Raw genomic sequence first — 20,266 nt, 5'->3', positions numbered from 1 at the left:
GTGTTTGGTATCTGTCCAACTTGTGGATGATTCATGCCATCACTCGGGCAATACTCAGATTCTTAAGTATTCTATTACTTACAAATTATATTTATATCCAAACTTTTCTAAGAATTTAAGGTGGTATATATGACTCTATTAGAAGCAGTATTTTCTGAACTTTTTAATCCTCCAAGCTGAAAATGTAATACCACAAGTTCTTGATCTTTGTCCTGGGTTTGGAACAAAGTGAGGCATGCTGTTCTGCACTGTATTAAGTGATCCTGTTTTGTCATTTGCTTCTAAAGATATTATTCAAAGCCACAGTGTCTTGGAAAAACCATTAGCCAAAACAGCCAAAAAAAATTGCTCTGGGTAAGTTACAGGTTCATGTTTGTAACATTACCTGGTATAATACTTTTTCATACAAGGTGCCAAATGCAAAAGTGTGTACCATGTAGATACATTACAAATAATATTGCTGTATTGTTGAGCTTTCAGCTTGCCAAATGTGAAACTGTGTTGCATTGTTTGTTGAGCTTTGCAGGCAAGCATCAAATGCAAGAAATAGGCACTATACATGAGCATCAGGAAGCTCAAAATAGCCACAAAATTTTTTATGTTCATAGACTATATCGAAGTGGCACAATTTCTCTTCCACCGCTGTAATTAAGGTACTGGATTACAGCAAGAGCCCAACTAAACCCTTGGGCATTGAAGCTCACTGAATGACTATGGGCCAGTCACTCCTTCTCAGACCAACCCACCTGATAAAGTTGTTGTGGGGGAAAAAAGGAGCGCTAAGTGTGCTGCTTGAGCTCCTGAATAAAAGACAGAATATAAACTAAAATGAAAGGCCTATCACCACTGTTTGGCTTTAGAATGTTTAATTTAAAAAAAAATCCTTGACTAATTTTTCTGGAGCTTGAAGGAAAGTAGCACTACTCAGCATGGACTACAATGCCACTTACTTTTATGGCCCTACAATAAAACATTTAAAAAGCGGTGTGTGTGTGTGTGTGACCTTGGTGCTTGTTTCAAATTCTCACTGGCCATATGGAAGAACATCTCATGCTTTGTTCCACATACATTGTTCCTAATGGCTGTTTTGTTTGAAACTAATTCCTGCGGAATCTTTTACCCTAATTATTTCCTGATCTGCATTAGCTAGCTGACTCATTGGACACACCTAATATACTAGAAGAGTCCAGGGTATCAATCATAAAGTCTGCAAAAACCACTTTTAGGAAGGGGCAGAATCATTCCTTTCCAAATGCAATAGATCTTGAAGCCTGAGAACGGGCGTGGGGTGGGGGTGGCGGGTGCTGAACTTGAGACAGTGCTGTCAATGAGCAGGCCACAGAGAACTTTCTCCTGTATTGTTACAAAGCTATTATATCTGCAAGGATTCACCTCTTTTGCCAAGCTTTTAATAGCGATAGTCATTTTAGCATTTTAAAAAACACAGCACAATTAAAATAGACTAGCAGCTTAAGTACTTCTTTCAGCAGAAAGGCAGAGCTTAAATCAAATACTCGGGACTATTGCCTACTCTGGCCAGTAGTTGCCCCCAAGATCTGGCTTTTCCCAACCTTTTGGCATGACATATTCCCTAATTGAAGGTTGAGTCCTCCATACCCAGAGCATGCACAGAACCTCTGAGCTATTATTTCTCCCTAGGGAGCTGGTTGAGTGAAGTATGCTAATGAGAAGAGGGTTGAGTTGCTTAGGCAGGTAAAACAAGGAAAGGCAACTGATGAGGAACTGCCAGTTAGTACAGATGTGAGAGACACCTATTCTATATTTGTTTATGGGGAAAAAATGAGTAAGGTCCTACCAAGGTTTAGATCTGGACTTTCATAGGAGAAAAATACACTTCAAAGCCCAATAATGATTTATTTTTCTGATATTAAAAACATCCAATCCAGAAGGCTTTAGGGGCCACATTTAAGTCAAGGTGTCAATATATTTCAGAAATGAAATTCTAATCTCGAAAAAGATTCAGATGTCAGGAAATGGTTGATTCTGAGAAACATTTTTTTCAAAAAAAATAGTTACGAAAGCTAAAACAAAAACTGAATAGAGGGCACTAGTGCAGTTAAAAACCAGCTTTATTGTTACAACCAATTTTGAATTATTTACATAATATAAATCTCTTTGCAAGATACATTCCTTCATTGAAATCAATGATAAAAGGCCTTAATATAGAGCTTCCACAATGCTTAGCTTAAAAAAAGTTCACTCCAGTACAAGCCAAAGAACAGAAAGCACGATTTTTAGTTCCATTCATAACATACAGATTGGGGATTTTTCTCTCCCTTTCATTGGACAGGCAACCCTTCACAGGACAAGACTGACTCAACAAACAAAAGGTTAAAAATGTGAGGAGAGAAAAGAGAGCCAAGGGAATGGTCTGCTCCTGTATGCGGCTGTCACACACGGATGGTGAGCCTCAAGAAATGAACCCTTGTAAATGCAAAGCTTTTCATTACCCCAAGATATCAAAATATTTTAGCCACTGATGCCATTCACAGTTGAGGATAAGGCTTCTTCCACAACTATGGCCTATCTCTGAAAATAAACAGGAGATGGGGCATATCAGAAACACAAGAAGCCATTTCAGTACTTTGATCCTACTGAAATTAATTAAGCCCGGCAGTAATGTTACTGCTCCTTGTGACTGATACCTATTTTTAATCTGTATTTTCACAGTTGAGCCACTGTGTTTTCTTCTCCACATTAGTCTTTGCCTTCAAACTGTGAGAATTGCCTTTACTGTCATTTATAATTTATACAGCACTTTCAGTCAGCAGTGCTTACAACTCATTTAAGGGCTTATTTATTATCTCAATCAACCCATTAATCAGTACGTGCAGCAGTGAGATGGAGAACCAAGTCAAAAAGGTGCCCCAGATTGTCCGCTCCTTCACTCCTAAGTCAACCACAGCTACTGACTGGCTTTCAAAACACTGTCAAAATGGCAGGCTCCCACAAGATGCTTAAGATTTTTTAAAATCCCAAATGTATACAAATATTAATTTGTCATCTTGGCACATTAGGTATCAATGTATTCTTACTATATGAAAAATGAACATTTTATGTAGCAATATTTCAATAGGCAAAACCAAAGCAAGGGCCTGTATCTTTGGAGGCTGCACAGGAGCAATTTTAATTTTGTTGGAGAAAATCACTGAAATCAGAGGTTAATTTGTTTTCTGCTAATTTATTTAAAACAGGCATGGATTACTTTTGCAATTCATTACTGTGCCAGCATTTATTAATTTAGCCAACAAAAACACTGACTCTTCTCAACGCTGTCACATGCAAACAATTCTCATGGGTCTTCTCTCTCCTCACCCCCACCCCCACTCCCTAGTCTGCATACAGGAGTAAATGGTATGCATCATCAGTCATTACAGGGCTTTACCACTTTGGGAAGTCTCTGGTCATTTAAGATCTATAGTTATGCAGCAGTCAACAATCATTTGTCCATAACTGATTACATGTCCTATATATGGACAGTCTAACTAAACAGAAACTGAATAACTATAGATTAACTATTCATTTCAAGCACTTGCAACTTTGTAAGTGTGTGTTTAGAAAAATTTCAAAAGCACAACTAAATTAATTTTAAAAAATAGGCTCAACAGAATGCAACTTTCCAAAAACACATACCAGGATTGACAAGGACTAAGTTTTACTTTGGGGAATAGGGTTTTTTTTAAACCAAAAAGAAAATTAGGACAACTTGAGAAGAATGTTCAATTTTATCAGTTTTACCACTGAAGCAGTAAAAGGTATCCCTGAACGCTTGCAACTTTAACCTTCAAGGATGCTCACAAATGCTTTTGCTCCACAGGTACAAGACTTTTTGGAGAACGTCAGTGAATCAGAGGGTGCAAATCCAGATTTTATGAAAAACTCAGTATTAACCAGGAGTAAACCGTAGATCTTTTAAAAATGTCTTATGGAAATTCCTCATCTAATTTGCTTTAAGGATTTGAATATCTTTTGCTGCTGCCGTTTTATATACGTATATCTTCCTTTTGCTTTAGCTATTCCTATCCACAAGCTTTGATGATGTTGCTATTTAATGTGCAGGAGCCTCTACTGTTGGGAAAGGAATTTGTACAAGGGTTTTTCAAAGCAAGAGTCACCTGTGCACGACAAACCACAAATGTTAAGCAGTACTCGGAGTGGACCTTCATTATGTCTTATAAGAGAAAACAGTTTTTCTTTTAATCAGCCAATCTGCTCCCTACTGGAAGAATGGATATTGTCACTTAAAACCAATTATTGTGCTAACTCATTTCTAGATTGATTACCTCTTCCAAAGTAAATGTATGGATACTAAGGCAGACACTACAAACACAATGAGAAAGACACATCATGTAAGCTAATATGTATCCTCAGGTACTCTAGCCTATTGTTCTCCAATTGGGATTTCCCTTGAAGGCACCCTATTTAACAAAAAGAGGTCAACAGATGTCAAGAACTGGATTTTTGTTTACATCCAAATTCTACAAAAAGGAACATATAATGAAAATACATAAATTCATAAATGCGAGGTACCATACAATTCACACTAATTTACAAATGGTTATTTACACTATTATATATACACAGTCAGACCCGGTTGCCATGAATTGATTAGCTAATCCTTCTACAAAATTCACATTAAGAACCCCAGGCCGAGAGTTCAAAACAATACCAACTTTCTTTTAAATCCACCACCATTATCAAGGAAGCTTTGATGTCTGAATCCATTAGGTATGACGATTAACCTGGTCTGATTGCCAGTGTGATGAAAAATTCACGCATTTCTGCTTTACAAAAGCTACTAGGCCACTATGCTCTGTAGGCTGATGTTTACAGTGCTGAATGCTATTTCTAGTAACTCCCTATTTTCAATACATTTTATAACAATGTCACTAGTGATGGCATTAGAATCCTTAGCTTACAAGTAAAGGCAATAGATTAGTTTGTTACCAAGTCACAGCCAGAATTACCTGAGGTTGTTTCTAGAGCTCTGGAAAATAAAAGATTCAAGTACTTGAAAAATGTAAGCAAGTTGGAAAGTGTGACAAAGCCATCTCAAAAAAACCAATTAAAAATAGGAATAAAAGAGCTGAGAGCAGAAAACCACAGCTCTGAAATAACAAAATGTAACTATATTAAGCTGCATGCACTATTCTTCAAGGTAAATGGATATTTTCTCTTAACATGACTTAAATGCACTAATTATTTTTCTATGTCCTGTATGCATTCAAAAATACACTGTGCTGGAAAATGTCCAATCTAACACAATTTTGGCAAAAATGGAAACATGATTGAAATCCAGCCACTTTGGAGACCAAGCTCTTCTAAAGAGCTCATTATTTTAAAAAAAAACTTTTAATTAGTTCATATTAAGCTCAGCTGAAACATAATAAAAGCTTATCAATAAAATTTGCAGTGATCATCCAGTGATCATGGAGGCACATTCTTCTCTCTCCATGACAAAGAACTGAGGGGCCAAACCACCATACTTTGGGTATCATTTTCTGTGCAACAAAAATAATGATCAGAGTGATAATAACCATAATAATAATGAACTAAAGTAGCCCTTACCTAGTATTACTAAGCCTTAAGCCTTGCTGGTGTAGTAAAAAACTAGCTTAAAAAGTCACATTTACTTGAATTTTTCCAACAGTAACATTCTATAAAGATTTAATTCAGAGAGCATTTTGAGCAAAGCAGTTTTCAGCTTTTTGAAAATCAAAGCTTTCAGTAATTTAATTCTGTCTAATTCCCAAGTGCCTCACTGGTAAGATGGCATTAAAGACGTATGTAAAATGAATACAAAGACATTAAAAAAAAAAGAGCTGTTCTGTTTTCTTATTTTCTAGAGCTCAAGCAACACCCTTTACTTGATAAATTACACATTTCCTTTAATTATTGGCTCAACACTGATCATGTAGAGAAGCTGCCCAATTTATGTATACTGTGGTAACAGCTGAAATGTATCTTAAAAGTAAAACTACCCTTCTCCGTATGAAAGTTTTAAGTATGAGTAGAATATAATTCCTGTTACCATCCAGATAAACTGAACCTCAGCACTAACCATGCAGTTAAGTCCATCACATCCATAACGCACGACACTGGGGAAAGCTGTCAACAGAATACAAATTGTACCCTACTTTTTCTTAATTAATTCCACTGCTGAATAGAACTATTCTAATTTGGGGCATTTGAAGAAAGTGATTTTAGAAATATTACATCTCAAAATGTATCTCATCATGTTTTTAGTTCTGTAAACAGGCGATGTTTTCAGTGACTTTGGGTTGAAATTTTCATCCACCCTAATCATTGTGTTGTATCAAGTCAGACTTTTTTTTATCCAATGTTTATTTTACAGAGTCCTATAAAATATTTCTGAATAAATATTTTCACTGAGTCTGGGCAACAGGTTTCCCACTTCATCTCTATTTAAGGTATATTTGCATTTACACATAATGCATATGAACACAGAGACTTTGTATATATGGGCACTTAAGTGACCAAAGTGGAAAAAATAAGACCAACAGAAACTAATATTCAACTCAGTACAGTGACTCTCGAAGTTTAAAGCCACTTCCCCATTCTTAAACACACATACTCTCACACATACACTAGCTAAGCAAACATTGTGTTTCACTTCATATTTTTGAAATTTGAAACATTCTTGGTAGGATAGCTTTTGAAAAAGAAGACCAAAATGTTCATGACCAATTCTCATTCTTCAAATGCCACTACCATTTACTAACTAAGAGAGGGGGACAAAGAAGGTGGACTCAAGACAAGGAAGCCAACAAGGAAAATAATGAACACTCACAAAGCCTAAAGAAATAAAAATTCAGTGTACAGTTTTGCTCCCAATCATTACAGGATCACTCAACAGCTTGCCCTGTTGGTTTTTATTACAGTATCTAGCTAATACTTTTATCCCTAGTCTATATAACAAGGTGTTCAAAGATTTCAAAAACTGTTGTTAGGGAGGAAATTACATGACACCTGGAAGAATGGTCATCTAAAGCTTGCATTATAGGGTAAAATCCCTCTTCAGATTTTAAAGCCTATAGAAAGTAGGTATCATTTCCTTAATGAAGTGAGCAGGCCTCCACAAAATTTTTGCTTCCGCTATATACAAGAATGGTTATTTTTTTCCACACAGCACTTTGCTAGAGGTTAGAGAAACAAAAGAATGGAAATTACTTTGTTCCACCCTGATATAATCTCCAGTCAGCACCAGTGACTTATTTGAGTACAAACTAGGGTCTGTTACTGTGTAGATTCCATATAGTTCATAATTAAACAACTGAATGCTTTATCAATTTGAGATGTAAAAACTTTACAGGATGATAGCCTGCATCCTCTCCATTAAGGAGGACCAATAAACAGCAGCAATGGAATGTTAAACTCATAATAAATAATTCATGTATCACATTAAAAAATACAAGAAAAAGGACTAAACTTGCTCTCCTTGTGTTTCAGAAATCCATTAGCTTCTAATCCTTCCACAATATCAGAAACGACCTTCATTTTAAGTTTACCATTAAAAGATTGTTCTTTAGAGGCAATGAAAAGCAAAAAACACCAAAGGAACAATACAAATGTAGAGCTTTTCCTATTATCTGTACTCATGACAAAAACAGTAAGAATCTTATCAACAGGTGGGTAACTGAAGTTCTCAAATTTTACTCAGGAAGTTTTAATGCCATTACTTCATTCTTCATTTTGAAGTACTGATTGAAGCGAACAACTGCATACCTATGTGAGGAAATAGAAGCATTCAATGAAATATGAATTTTGGGTGCAGTTTTACATAAATCGCAATATTTAACTTTTATATGCATTTATTTTTAGTTTTGCCTGCCATCTAGTGGTTATGTAATGTTTTTGTAAATAGTTGTCATAGTATATAGTTTTTCTAACTTTTTAAAAAAAAAATATGGGCCAGAATATATCATATGGATGATAGATTTAGGTTATATTTCTAGAGATATTTCACCTAGTTACAGGCCAGCTTGGTTAGCAAATTTAACCCACTCAGTATCTACGTTATGACTTAGAGCCAGTTCAGTCTAGTGGTTAAGGTGCTGGGCTAGAAACCAAGAGGCTGTGAGTTCTAGTTTCACCTGAGGCATGAAAGCCAGCTGGGTGACCTTGAGCCAGTCACTCTCTCTCAGCCCAAGAGCCTATCAGGCGTAGCAGCAGAGTTCTAAACCCGCCTTAGTCATGAAAGCCGGCTGGGTGACCTTGAGCCAGTTGCTCTCTCTCAGCCCAACTCACCTCACAGGGTTGTTGTTGTGGGGAAAATAGGAGGAGGAAGGAGTATTAGATATGTTCGCCACCTTGACTTGTTTACAAAAATAATACAGGTGGATAAAAATTAAATAAATAAAGCCAAAAATTTTATGCTGCACATTTCAACTGGCATTTGTAACTAGCATGCCTTCCAAGCCTTAGTAAGATTAGGATTATGGGTCCCAGTAAGCATGGCATATATTTGGGATTGTTGTGTGTTGGGACTTCAACTCCCATGTCCTTCAGCATGTGGCAAATAATCATGCTGGCTGGGGTATTATGAGAACTGAAGTAACACATCTAAGGGATACCAGGTTAGGAAAGGTTGATGCACTGGATCCAGGATAGAAAAAAAAGCATGAAAATTGGACACTTCCTGTATTCTCACTCTGTTTAGTTTATTAAAATTAATTTAATTCAAATTGATTTAAATTAGTCTCTACTCATTCAGTTATAATGGATTTTTAAACATTTTAAAAGTTAATTTGGTTGAGCTGCAATTCTCTGAGAGGGGATAAAAATAGTTTGCATTCATAAATCATTAGCACTAGATCACAAGCAGTTATTCATCAAACTTTGAGTAAATGAAATTTTAATAATTATAATCAAAAGAATAGCTAGTTATGTGTTTATGCTTTACTATCATACTTTTATGCAGTTCACTATCCTGAAAAAATATTTGTATCAACAAAAATCCATTTCACAGTCAGTCAGTTATGGTTATTTTGGATTTAAAGATCCATATCTTAAACATGAAAGAACACTTACATTTGAGAAAAATTTTACAGAAGTATGACTTGAAATCTGAAGCTTAATATTAATACAAAATCCCATAGATAGGGAGTATTCTTATACCTCTGAGGATAGGGTGATTCTGCTAATTCCTTACCCTAGAAAATCGAAGTCAATAGTGGAGTATTTGGCTTGAATTAGGGCCCACAATCCCCAGAAGAAATGAGAGGCCTGCAGAGGAAAACAAACCAACCTGGATCAGTGAAACATGGTCTTGGTTTTCAGAGACCAGTCGGGTACAGCAATACAAGAGTAATGAATGTTTATACCATTGCTTTAACACGGCATTCCATGGTATTTGAGCCTAAGGTAATCTGCGTTTATGGTAATTTTAGCCAACAAATATCTAAGCCCAAGATTTATAAGTCTTCCCCAACCTCAAATCTTATATACAACCTCAAATCCTGAAGGCTCCAATTGTATTCTACTTTCATTTCCCCTGAAGTGACTTAAGACTTCTTCAGAGCAGAAAACATATAGTAATGCATAATTTAATGTAAACGTTAAAAAAAACACATCCATTTTATTGCTCTCTATTTTGACACGAACAGTTTCTAGGGTTATTTTCAGTATGAAACCAAAATTTAACAGACATTGTCAATGAGTTATAAACACAATATTGAAAATTGAAGTGTGCAAGTGAGCAATACTGATTATTTTAAGCTGAAATTTTCTGAAAACCTAACATTGAAGAGGTAAATTTCCTTTAGTATGTATAAATACTATGGTTGCAATACCTAATGTCCAAAACATGCCTTGAAACATACCAAATCTCCCTTATTTACACAGAAGATATATTTCTGTTTTTACCATTTTATTTCATAGTTGCTTGATAATAGTTCCTGTTCCTTCTGTATTACCCTATTGTATGATACTTCATAAACATCAAAGACAACTTAATTTCTGTAGGTTTGTTCATAAGTTACCTGCAAATTAAACCCCATCCTTCTGGAAACTTCAATACCTTGAAGCAGTAACTTGGCAGATATTAAGGCAATATTATAATCAACCATCCATTTATGAAGGATTTTACACAGACTGTACTAAACAATCCCATTCAATACTGCAATGTAACCTGAAATCTCCATAATATTTATAGCTCAAAATTAAAGAAACTTGAAAAACAATTGAAGAAAGGGATATATGTATGTTTTAGGCTCATGTAGACAATATTTTAGGATCACTGGTCAATCAAAATAGTGAATGCAGCCAAGAAATTAAACGCCGAATCATACTGGGTCGCACAGCAATGTGAGTATGAATCAAATTTGGAAAAGCAAGGATGTCAACTTGATGACTAAGTGTAGACTAGTTCGCACTATCATGTCCCCCATTAACTACACATGGCTGTGAAAGTTGGACGATGAAAAAGTTGGATAGAAGGAAAATGGATTTGTTCGAACTATGGTGTTGGAGGAGGCTCTTGAGCATTCCTTGGACTGCAAAAATAACACATAAAGAAGTGTTGAAGGGCATAAAACTGGACATGTCACTAGAAGGAAAAATAACAAAACTTAGATTTAGTTACTTCGGTCATGTCATGAGATCAACATCATTGGAGAAAGACGTTATGGTTGGAACGGTCAGTGGCAAAAGACAACGAGGCCGCCAAAGAATGCGCTGGTTGGGTGTAATCAAAGCAGACACAGGCCAAAATATAAAGCAACTGAAAGAAGCTGTACAAGATCGGAAATCATGGAGAGAGCTGGCTTATGGAATCGCCAAGGGTCAGATACGACTGAATTTGATTCGAGCCAACAAGTCGTATTTTATGGGAAATAAATAGTTTACTGAAGTCACATGTAAGCATTAGGTCTCACACAAGTAGAGAGGTGGTTAAAAGGTTGTGAACCCTTTTGAATTTTTAGTCTTTCTGCACAAACATGACCCCAAATGTGATCTGTTCTCCAAGCAAATCCTAAACCTAGATAAAGAGAACCTAATTAAACAAATGAGTCAAAAACATTATACTTGTTCTTTATTGAGGAAAATTATCCAAAGCTACATATTTGTGTGTGGCAAAAGTACATGAACCTCTAAGATTATCAGTTCATTTAAAAAGGAAATTAGAATCAGGTGTTTCAATCAATGGGAGGATAATCAGATGTGAGTGTGGGAGGTTCTGCCTTATTGAAAGAACAGAATCCTGGGCATTCACTATCAGAGTGTGACCTTCACAACACAGATATGTCTAAGTGTGTCATTGCTCGAACAAAGGAGATTTCTGAGAACCTCCAAAAAACAGTTGTTGATGCTCACCAGGCTGGAAAAGGTTACAAAACTATTTCCAAAGAGTTTGGACTCTACCAGTCCACTGTCAGGGAGATCATATACAAATGGAGGCAATTCAACACCATTGTTACCCTCCCCAGGAGTGGCCGAACAAGCAAGATCACACTAAGAGTGTGCAACAGAGATCTCCAGGTCTCAAGAACCCCAGGGTTAATGTCTCACTGTGTGCACAATTATCAGGCAAGTGAGTATTTTGACCATATCATCATTTTTATGCATTATTTTCCACCTCCAAGCTGTATAAACCTGAATGCTTATTGGATATCAGCATATCAGATGATGTGTATTTGTGTAATGAGGGAGGGTGTGGCCTAAGGAGATCAACACCCTATATCAAGGTGTGCATAATTATTAGGCAGCTTCTTTTCCTCAGGCAAAATGGGCCAAAAAAGAGATTTAACTGACTCTGAAAAGTCAAAAATTGTAAAAAGTCTTTCAGAGGGATGCAGCACACTTGAAATTGCTAAGATATTGGGGAGTGACCACAGAACCATCAAACGTTTTGTTGCAAATAGTCAACAGGGTCGCAAGAAACGTGCTGAGAAAAAAAGATGCAAATTAACTGCCAAAGATTTGAGAAGAATCAAATGTGAAGCTACCAGGAACCCATTATCCTCCAGTGCTGTCATATTCCAGAACTGCAACCTACCTGGAGTGCCCAGAAGTACAAGGTGTTCAGTGCTCAGAGACATGGCCAAGGTAAGGAAGGCTGAAACTCGACCACCACTGAACAAGACACATAAGTTGAAATGGCAAGACTGGGCCAAGAAATATCTGAAGACAGACTTTTCAAAGGCTTTATGGACTGATGAGATGAGAGTGACTCTTGACGGACCAGATGGATGGGCCCGTGGCTGGATCAGTAACGGGCACAGAGCTCCACTTCGACTCAGACACCAGCAAGGTGGAGATGGGGTACTGGTATGCGCTGGTATGATTAAAGATGAGCTAGTTGGACCTTTTCGGGTTGAAGATGGACTCAAAATCAACTCCCAAACCTACTGCCAGTTTTTAGAAGACACTTTCTTCAAGCAGTGGTACAGGAAAAAGTCTGCATCTTTCAAGAAGATCACGATGTTTATGCAGGACAATGCTCCATCGCACGCATCGAAATATTCCACTGTGTGGCTAGCCAGTAAAGGCCTCAAAGATGAAAGAATAATGACATGGCCCCCTTCCTCACCTGACCTAAACCCTATTGAGAACTTGTGGGCCCTTCTCAAATGGGAGATTTACGGTGAAGGAAAACAGTACACCTCTCTGAACAGTGTCTGGGAGGCAGTGGTTGCTGCTGCACAAAAAGTTGATTGTCAACAGATCAAGAAACTGACAGACTCCATGAATGGAAGGCTTATGACTGTTATTGCAAAGAAGGGTGGCTATACTGGTCACTGATTTTTTGTTTGAAATGTCAGAAATGTTTATTTGTAAATTTTGAGTTGTTTATTATTCTCACTTTAACAGATGAAAATAAACAAGTGAGATGGGGGAATTTTTGTTTTTCATTTAGTTGCATAATAATTCTGCACACTAATAGTTGCCCAATAATTGTGCACACATAGATATGCTCCTAAGAAAGCCAAAACCTCACTTTTACTTGCTTAAATATTCAGGTTTGAGGTTTATTAACATTTTGGATTGACTGAGAGCACTGCAGTTGTTCAATAATGAAATTCATCCTCAAAAATACAACTTGCCTAATAATTGTGCACGCAATGTAGGAACTAAAGGCCTCTCTTGCATTGGCAAATCTGTGTTTGTGAGACCACCATTAGGAGAACACTGAACAACAATAGTGTACATGACAGAGTTGCAAGGAGAAAGTTACTACTCTCCAAAAAGAACATTGCTGCCTGTCTACAATTTGCGAAAGACCACATGGATAAGCCAGAAGGCTACTGGAAGAATGTTCTGTAGATGGATGAGACCAAAATAGAACTTTTTGGCTGGAATGAAAAGTATTATGTTTGGCAAAAGGCATTCCAGCATAAGAATCTTATCCCATCTGTGAAACATGGTGGTGGCAGTATCACGATTTGAGCCTGCTTTGCTGCCTCTGGACCAGGACAGCTTGCCATCATTGATGGAACTTCTGCTATCATTGATGGACTATTCTGAATTGTCCAGCAAATTCTACAGGAAAATGTCAGGGTATCTATCCGTGAACTGAAGCTCAAGAGAATGTGGGTCATGCAGCAAGACAATGACCCAAAATACAGAAGTCCTACAACCAAAGAATGGTTAAAGCAAAAGAAGTTTAATGTTTTGTAATGGTAAAGTCAAAGTCCTGACCTTAATCCTATAGAAATTATGTGAAAGAACCTGAAGAGGGCAGTTCATGTGAGGAAGCCCACCAACATCCCTGAAATGAAGCTGTTCTGTAAGGAGGAATGGGCTAAATCCCTCCAAGCTGATGTGCAGGACTGATCAACAATTATTGGAAATATTTAGTGCTACCTGAGGGGCGCACACCAGTTACTGAAAGCAAAGTTTTACATACTTTTGCCACACACAAATATGTAGCTTTGGATCATCTTCCTCAATAAATAAATGAACACGTATAATGTTTTTGACTCATTTAATCGGGTTCTTTTTATCTAGTTTTAGGCCTTGTGTGGAGAACAGATCGCATTTTAGATCAATTTATGCAGAAATGTTGGAAATGCAAAAGGGTTCACAAACTTTTAAGCACCACTGTAAGCTAGAACTGGTAAGCCATCTCCCTTTTAAGTAGCTGCATCCTTTGGAAGGCCCACACAGCTGCTCTGTGGCAGGCCTGGGCACACTCAGCCAGTCTGCTAGTGGCCCAAGCGCTCAGATAAGGCCAGCTTTCAAAGCAGCTCCAAGGGCCTTGCAAAGGATGGAGTTGCTATAACTCTTTGAAGAGACGTGCTTTGTGCTAACACACTACACAGAGCACCTCTTTAGAACACACTGTAAAGCCCTAAAAATATAAGACAAGATGTATTTGTAACAATAAAACAGCTTTTAAATATCAGAAGATATTCAAGTACTTCCTGGTATATGGAAATGGCCTTATTCCTATAGGACTTTACTGTACTAGCTACTTTTAAGTGAGTTTGCTATGTTGAGAACTATAGCATTTTGTAGCATATACTATTTAATGCACTTATATGAGATTAGATAGAGCCTACAATCTAACACTACCTATTTCATGAATAACTACATTCCAAACAGTTTGGTTCTGTTGGCAGAAATAGAGGCCAGTTATGGAATGTCCTTAGAAGAGCCAAAAGTAAATCATGATGGTTAGTACTTGTGCATAGCATCACCAGAACCAACTTGGTGGCACTTGATAAAGGCCTAGAAACTTTTTTTTCCCCTCTCCAAATGAACAGTGCACAGAAGGCTCTTAAGCAATTAGAGCAGATTAGGATTTTTCTAAGGCTGCGTAATGCTTTGGTTTTGACTGGAAAGAGGCGCTTTGGAACATACAGGAGCGTGAACACAACTGTCTGTTACTATCATTAAAGTAGCTGTGTCTGTATTCATACCTTGGAGCCTCACAGCAGCTGCAGTCCTGGAGTCAGACACAGCTGCTTTAATGATCACAAACAGGTCCTGCATTCAAGCTCCCATGTGCTCCCAAATTATTTCTTCCCAAACTGCACAACCCTGTTTATTTTATATATGCATAAGATGCTGTAAAATGCTTACGAGGATTTGTTCTGTGGTGAAGAAAAACAGATTCCTCAAAGATCTGCAGTTAAAGGTAATTAATCACCTGTGAATTCACACATTATGCCCAGTGCAGGGGTCAGTTTGCTACCTTCTAGAATTGGTTGGCAGGAACTCTGTGAAAAAATATGACTTTTGCTGAATTCTTTCATTATCTAAGACTAACGCTGAAGATCTGAAGGACTAGTGAGATTATCGGAGACAACTAGAGCAGAAAGATGCGTTGTCTGAATTCAGGGATAATGATTAAGAGAAATGTGGTTATAGGTAATAATAAGTCATTGTCCACTGTGACCTCAGTGCTTCACTAAGACGGTCAGTAATAAGCTGCCTACCTGGAAGAGAACATGGTTGTATAAAGCGACCAAACAGAGGATAGACCTTTTAAAGACTGCAGCTCCCTGAGAGTAGAGGCCCAGTTTATAATATTGGATGGAAGTACAGGCTGAGCCTATGTGGCTGCCTAATATAAATTTAATTAAGAAAGTAACTGAAGGCTGCTGATGCTGCCATAACACTTGTGGAGCAAGCATAGATCAGAAGGGAACATGTCTGTTTGGCAAGTTCATAGCAAAGCTTATCAAAAGCTTATCAAAATGTTTGGCAAGTTCATAGCAAAGCTTATCAAAATGTTTGCTGAATGATCACACCCTTTGGGCAGACTTTGAAAAGTCAGGAATAAATGCTTGTCCTAGTAAAACAGTATAATACGATCATGATTAAAAACAAGACTAAAACAGACATATAAGAAATGAAATGATGTTTCCAATGGTATTAATTTAGGAAAAAATGATCAGCAGTTGCTCCATGATGTAAATAGCCTTCAAAGGCCTGAAGACCCTTCCAAATTGCAAAGAGCTTGATTCCAGTGCCTCATAATCAAGCACTTTGGAGGATTTCCTTGACACAGGGCAGGAGTCAGAGGATGGGTTATTTTTTGTTCCTGCAAGAGAGATGAAACAGATCACCATGGCTGGAGCAGAGCCAGACACAGTGATGCAGGGTGACAGAAGACACCTACCTTTGACTGCTGAGTCAGCTGCATCACAAATTGTATTTAATTCCTGCTTGGCAAGATGTCCTGCTTCTATTAGACAATTTGCCTCTTCTTCTCAAAGGGGGTTTTGTCTCACACAAAAAGTTGATACAATTATATACAGTTGGAAATATAGAGGGAAAACACATCCAGTGAAGTGTAGCTTGCATCTGAAACAGTCCAATTATCAGCCCTCCTTATCCAAGCATGCAGAGTATTACTGATGGTGAGAGCTTGACTAAAATGCATCCAATATAATAGAATTTAGTGCTGTAAGAAAAGGCACCCCATTTCTCTACTATATAAAGATTCCTGACATGGTGCAAAATCAACAGTACAAGAGGTCGCTTCGCCTGAGTTCTTACGGTCTTCAGCAAGACTGGAAGCACTGCAATTAGGAGGGTGGAAACAGTAGCATCTTACACGTAAGTTTTTTTTATCATCTGAGAAGACCGCTGAACCTCAAGAGCAAGAGAATGTGCTATCCCACCAACCTGTCTGCTGTAGGAACAGAGGCATTCTGATGGATAAGATTTAGTCCCCAGGCATAGTACTGGCAAAAGCATCAAAGCAACTGTCGAATAGATCAAAGAAGCATCACAGGCAATTCAGAATGATCACCAAAAGCTCCGCTTAGAGATGAATGGTGCAGATTGCATAGATTGATGGCAGTGGAATGAATCTGAGGGTGCAGATGCAGCCTTCATTAAGGATAAGATGGCAGTCTTGGGCCAAAAGACATGCTGGACTAAATCTCAAATATGGGATCTACCTGAATAAAATGTCTTCGAGAAAAATCCTAAGGATAACAGAGACATACTTGCAAAAGCTATCAAGTGGTTAGTCCAAGGCATGATTAGGCAGCAGAATTCAAGAATATGGAATGGAAGATAGTATGTACCTGCTTCATTATATTTTAGGCTATTTCAAAGGGTATGGGTCCACATTGCGATCATCAAAGAGGACCTGTTAGAGTGGAACAGCATGGAGTCAACTGAAATCATATGGTAATGGAGTTGGGAGGTCATTGTGGAAAGGAATTTCATTAATATCTGGCAGTGCTTATACCTTTTGCCTTCAATTATTTTAAAGAAATTTTAAAAAACACGATACAGCACAAAGATGATCAGCTGAAATATGAACGTGCTGAGAAAGTGGTGGCTGCAAACACACTGAAGTTTGAGTAGCAAGTGGGGCTCCTGCCAAATAATTTCATGCAATTTAGAAGATTATGAAGAGGTGCATAGATGCATAAACAATGTGTGCAAATCACAGAGACCACACTGAAGAACGTATTTGTTCATACGCAGAGGAAGTTACCTGAAGTGCACCAAGCAGGGGTAGGCCTCCCCTACACTCACACACACACACAAACACAAACACTTGCACAAAATCATATAGTTCTTGCCAGAAATGCCATGATTTAAACCATTTCTCTGGGGCAAAATCCCCAACTGTAATGTTTGTCGTTTGCTCCTAGTTAAGGAGAGAAAAGGCCAGCATTTTCATAACAATAGCAAAGATGACAGAAGCACAGCGCTTGTGAATTTGTTGTGGCAAAGGTAAGAGAGGAATCACGAGAATCCTTTCTAAACACACGCAAAGGTCCTGTCCTGGAAAATTTCAGAATGTTTTGCCTTTGGACTCCTCATTCCAGGGGTGGCCCAGCAGTTTTCTGAAAATGATTTCCACAAAAACTCCACCAGAGCACCCCTTGAACAAGCAGTATGGTCTGGAGGAAAAACAAAACATTCCACCATCCCCCAGAACATTCCTTTCCTGGTAGGTTTTGCATATACCTACACGTTTCCTACATGCCAACTCAATTCCAGGAGCAAAATCATTGATGTTTGACTGCCAAGAAATATGACAAAGAGGACTTAAAACCTTGCCAAGATCACTTGCATCCAGTCATGGTGTTAACAAAATAAAATTTAAACTTACCAGAGCAAACTGGTTCACCTGGACATAAAGCACCTCAACCTCTTTCTCAGTGACATCTGTTCCAAATCCTTTATATTCCTTGTAAGCTTCCAGGTAAGATCTCAACCATTGTTCTTGCAGCTTTCTGCTTGGATAGAGGTTATAGTCAACCTCACTCACTCCTACAAAACAGTAATTCGTTAAAAAGAAAAATAGAAATTTCTAAAAAAATTAACAAATTCTGTATTCCCAAGTTATACTTCGTTCATTATTTGATGGATTTAACTCAACATAAACTTATTCAAGTACCCTAACTTAAAGTACGTAACACTGTCCCTTCACAAAAGTAAACAGATACTATTTTTGTGTAGTAACACCAATCACATTTTTATGGTTATGGCTGTGCACTTTAACCCACTAATTCAAAGTTAACCCATCAAAGCTTCAGTTGACTAAATACTGTTGACTAGCTTTCAGAATCTCAAACAGAAATTATATCTTCATTTGATCCATGTCCTTGGCACTTAACATGATGCCTTGACGACAGCAAATCTTTTAGTATCCACCAAACTTGCCACTCTACTATTTTTTTAAAGAGTCTTGGAATAAAAAAATAAATAGGAAACAAAGCAAAGCAGTAATCTTAAGGGTATTCTGTTTTTTCAATAATTCCTTAGGTGTCCATGGACATCCAAGAAACATTCTTATAAAATGAAATGGGAGGTGACTAGCCAAAGCCTTTTTTGGCTCCTGGTGCATGGGTAATTTTGACTGGCCACTGTGACCCCTTTATGCAGAGAAGTGGGGAACAGAAGAGCTGGAAGTGTTAGGAGGCAACTGCTGGGACACAAGAAAGGATAGGAAGACAGCTACTTCTTAAAAGCTTCCACAGGTAGGCTTTAAATCCAAACACAGTCTCCTTTCAAGCTTCAGTCTATTAAAGTATTAAATTATATCGTCCCACTAAAAAGATTCTTTTTGGTCTTGCCTTCTCCAATAGACTAGTCTGGAATGCCAGTATTAACTGAGGAAATTTAGGCACTCCTTTTCTTTTACATGAACTGCCTCCTTTATTTCCCACCCAACATTCTTACTTGAGGGAAAGTTCAGTTCTCCATCAGGGAAGTGAGCTATTTTGAGGCCTTTTTGAAGGGTTTGGGGAGTCTTACAAGCCTGAATAGAGAAATCTAGTAGCTGTTTCTTTTATCTTTCATTTTCTCTTCACCTTCAGCTTGTGCCCATTCTCCCTATCCTCCCACTCAAAAGCCCTCTTCTCATAGTCTTTATGGCCTTCAGGCGCAGAGTCTGAAAATACTCACCCCCTAATGATGAGGTTTACTCCCAAGGACGCTAGTGGTTTCCCTTCACCACAGCCATTACTACCACAGCAGACATTTTGTGAGAACGATAGCATGTTCTTTACATAATGTTTACATCTTCTCTAACTAAGAAAACATTATGTAAACTCGGTTAGCAGCCTTAGTGGCACCTGCTGTCATATGCAGCATTCCCTACTAAACACTGTCAGTTTTGACACATTTTGGCCAATATGGCACAAGCACTACCAAAATTAAGTTTTACTCCAAGCATGCTTATGTATTCTTTAAAAACTATGATCTCTAACTAGAAGCTACCTTAGTAGCCAACATAAAAATAAAACAGTGTTTGAAGCAGGGTACGGATGTAATGCAAGGATGGCTTTCAAAAATATAGAGAAATATAGTGAATGGTGTTGGTATAAACTAGATTTAGGTACTTTTTTTCCACCTCATTCCTTTATTTTCTTTGGATTATTATTTCTTTCTCCAATTTGTACGCTATTGCATGGCAGGTATATATACAGTACATATGCCCTCAGTACACTTTCAGAATTCAAAATGTGCCCAACAGAACCCAAAAGTTATATACCAACTGGTATAACTATTAGCAATTAGTTAAAAAGGCTGACCAACTAACTTATAGTCCTCATCCCGCTATACTGCCTTTTTCATAAGGATGTAAGGGTCTACCTTATCACTCCTTATTTAGCCAAGTACCCAGGCAATTCTGATTTATTCTATGTACAGCTATTATCAGACCGGTATGATTCGGTTTCAATGAGCATGGCCAAACTTTGCTGTATTGTTTGTGAAACCAGACACACTTTGATTTCATCATGATCTAGTGTAAATTATGTTGCTTTATTCTGTTTCACCTGCTGGAAATTTGTTGAATTCTGGT

At 37.7% G+C, this 20,266-nt stretch overlaps 1 protein-coding gene across 1 annotated transcript in view; it reads right to left on the bottom strand.

Annotated features, from left to right (window-relative positions):
- Nucleotides 1-2,072: 2,072 nt before the first annotated feature.
- Nucleotides 2,073-20,266, bottom strand: part of ETNK1 (ethanolamine kinase 1) — a 38,144-nt gene continuing 19,950 nt past the window's right edge. The window contains exons 6-8 of the mRNA XM_063308872.1: nucleotides 18,068-18,228; nucleotides 9,194-9,267; nucleotides 2,073-7,767 (exon numbers count right to left, since the gene is read on the bottom strand). Coding sequence (XP_063164942.1) covers nucleotides 7,695-7,767; nucleotides 9,194-9,267; nucleotides 18,068-18,228 — 308 coding nt within the window. The 3' untranslated portion in view covers nucleotides 2,073-7,694. The remainder of the gene's footprint in view (nucleotides 7,768-9,193; nucleotides 9,268-18,067; nucleotides 18,229-20,266) is intronic.

The sequence above is a fragment of the Candoia aspera genome, chromosome 7 (genome assembly GCF_035149785.1).
Source record: "Candoia aspera isolate rCanAsp1 chromosome 7, rCanAsp1.hap2, whole genome shotgun sequence".
In the NCBI taxonomy this organism is placed as follows: Eukaryota; Metazoa; Chordata; class Lepidosauria; order Squamata; family Boidae; genus Candoia; species Candoia aspera.
The sequence above is the reverse complement of the archived record's forward strand: the minus strand, read 5'-3'. Positions and strand labels throughout refer to the sequence as shown.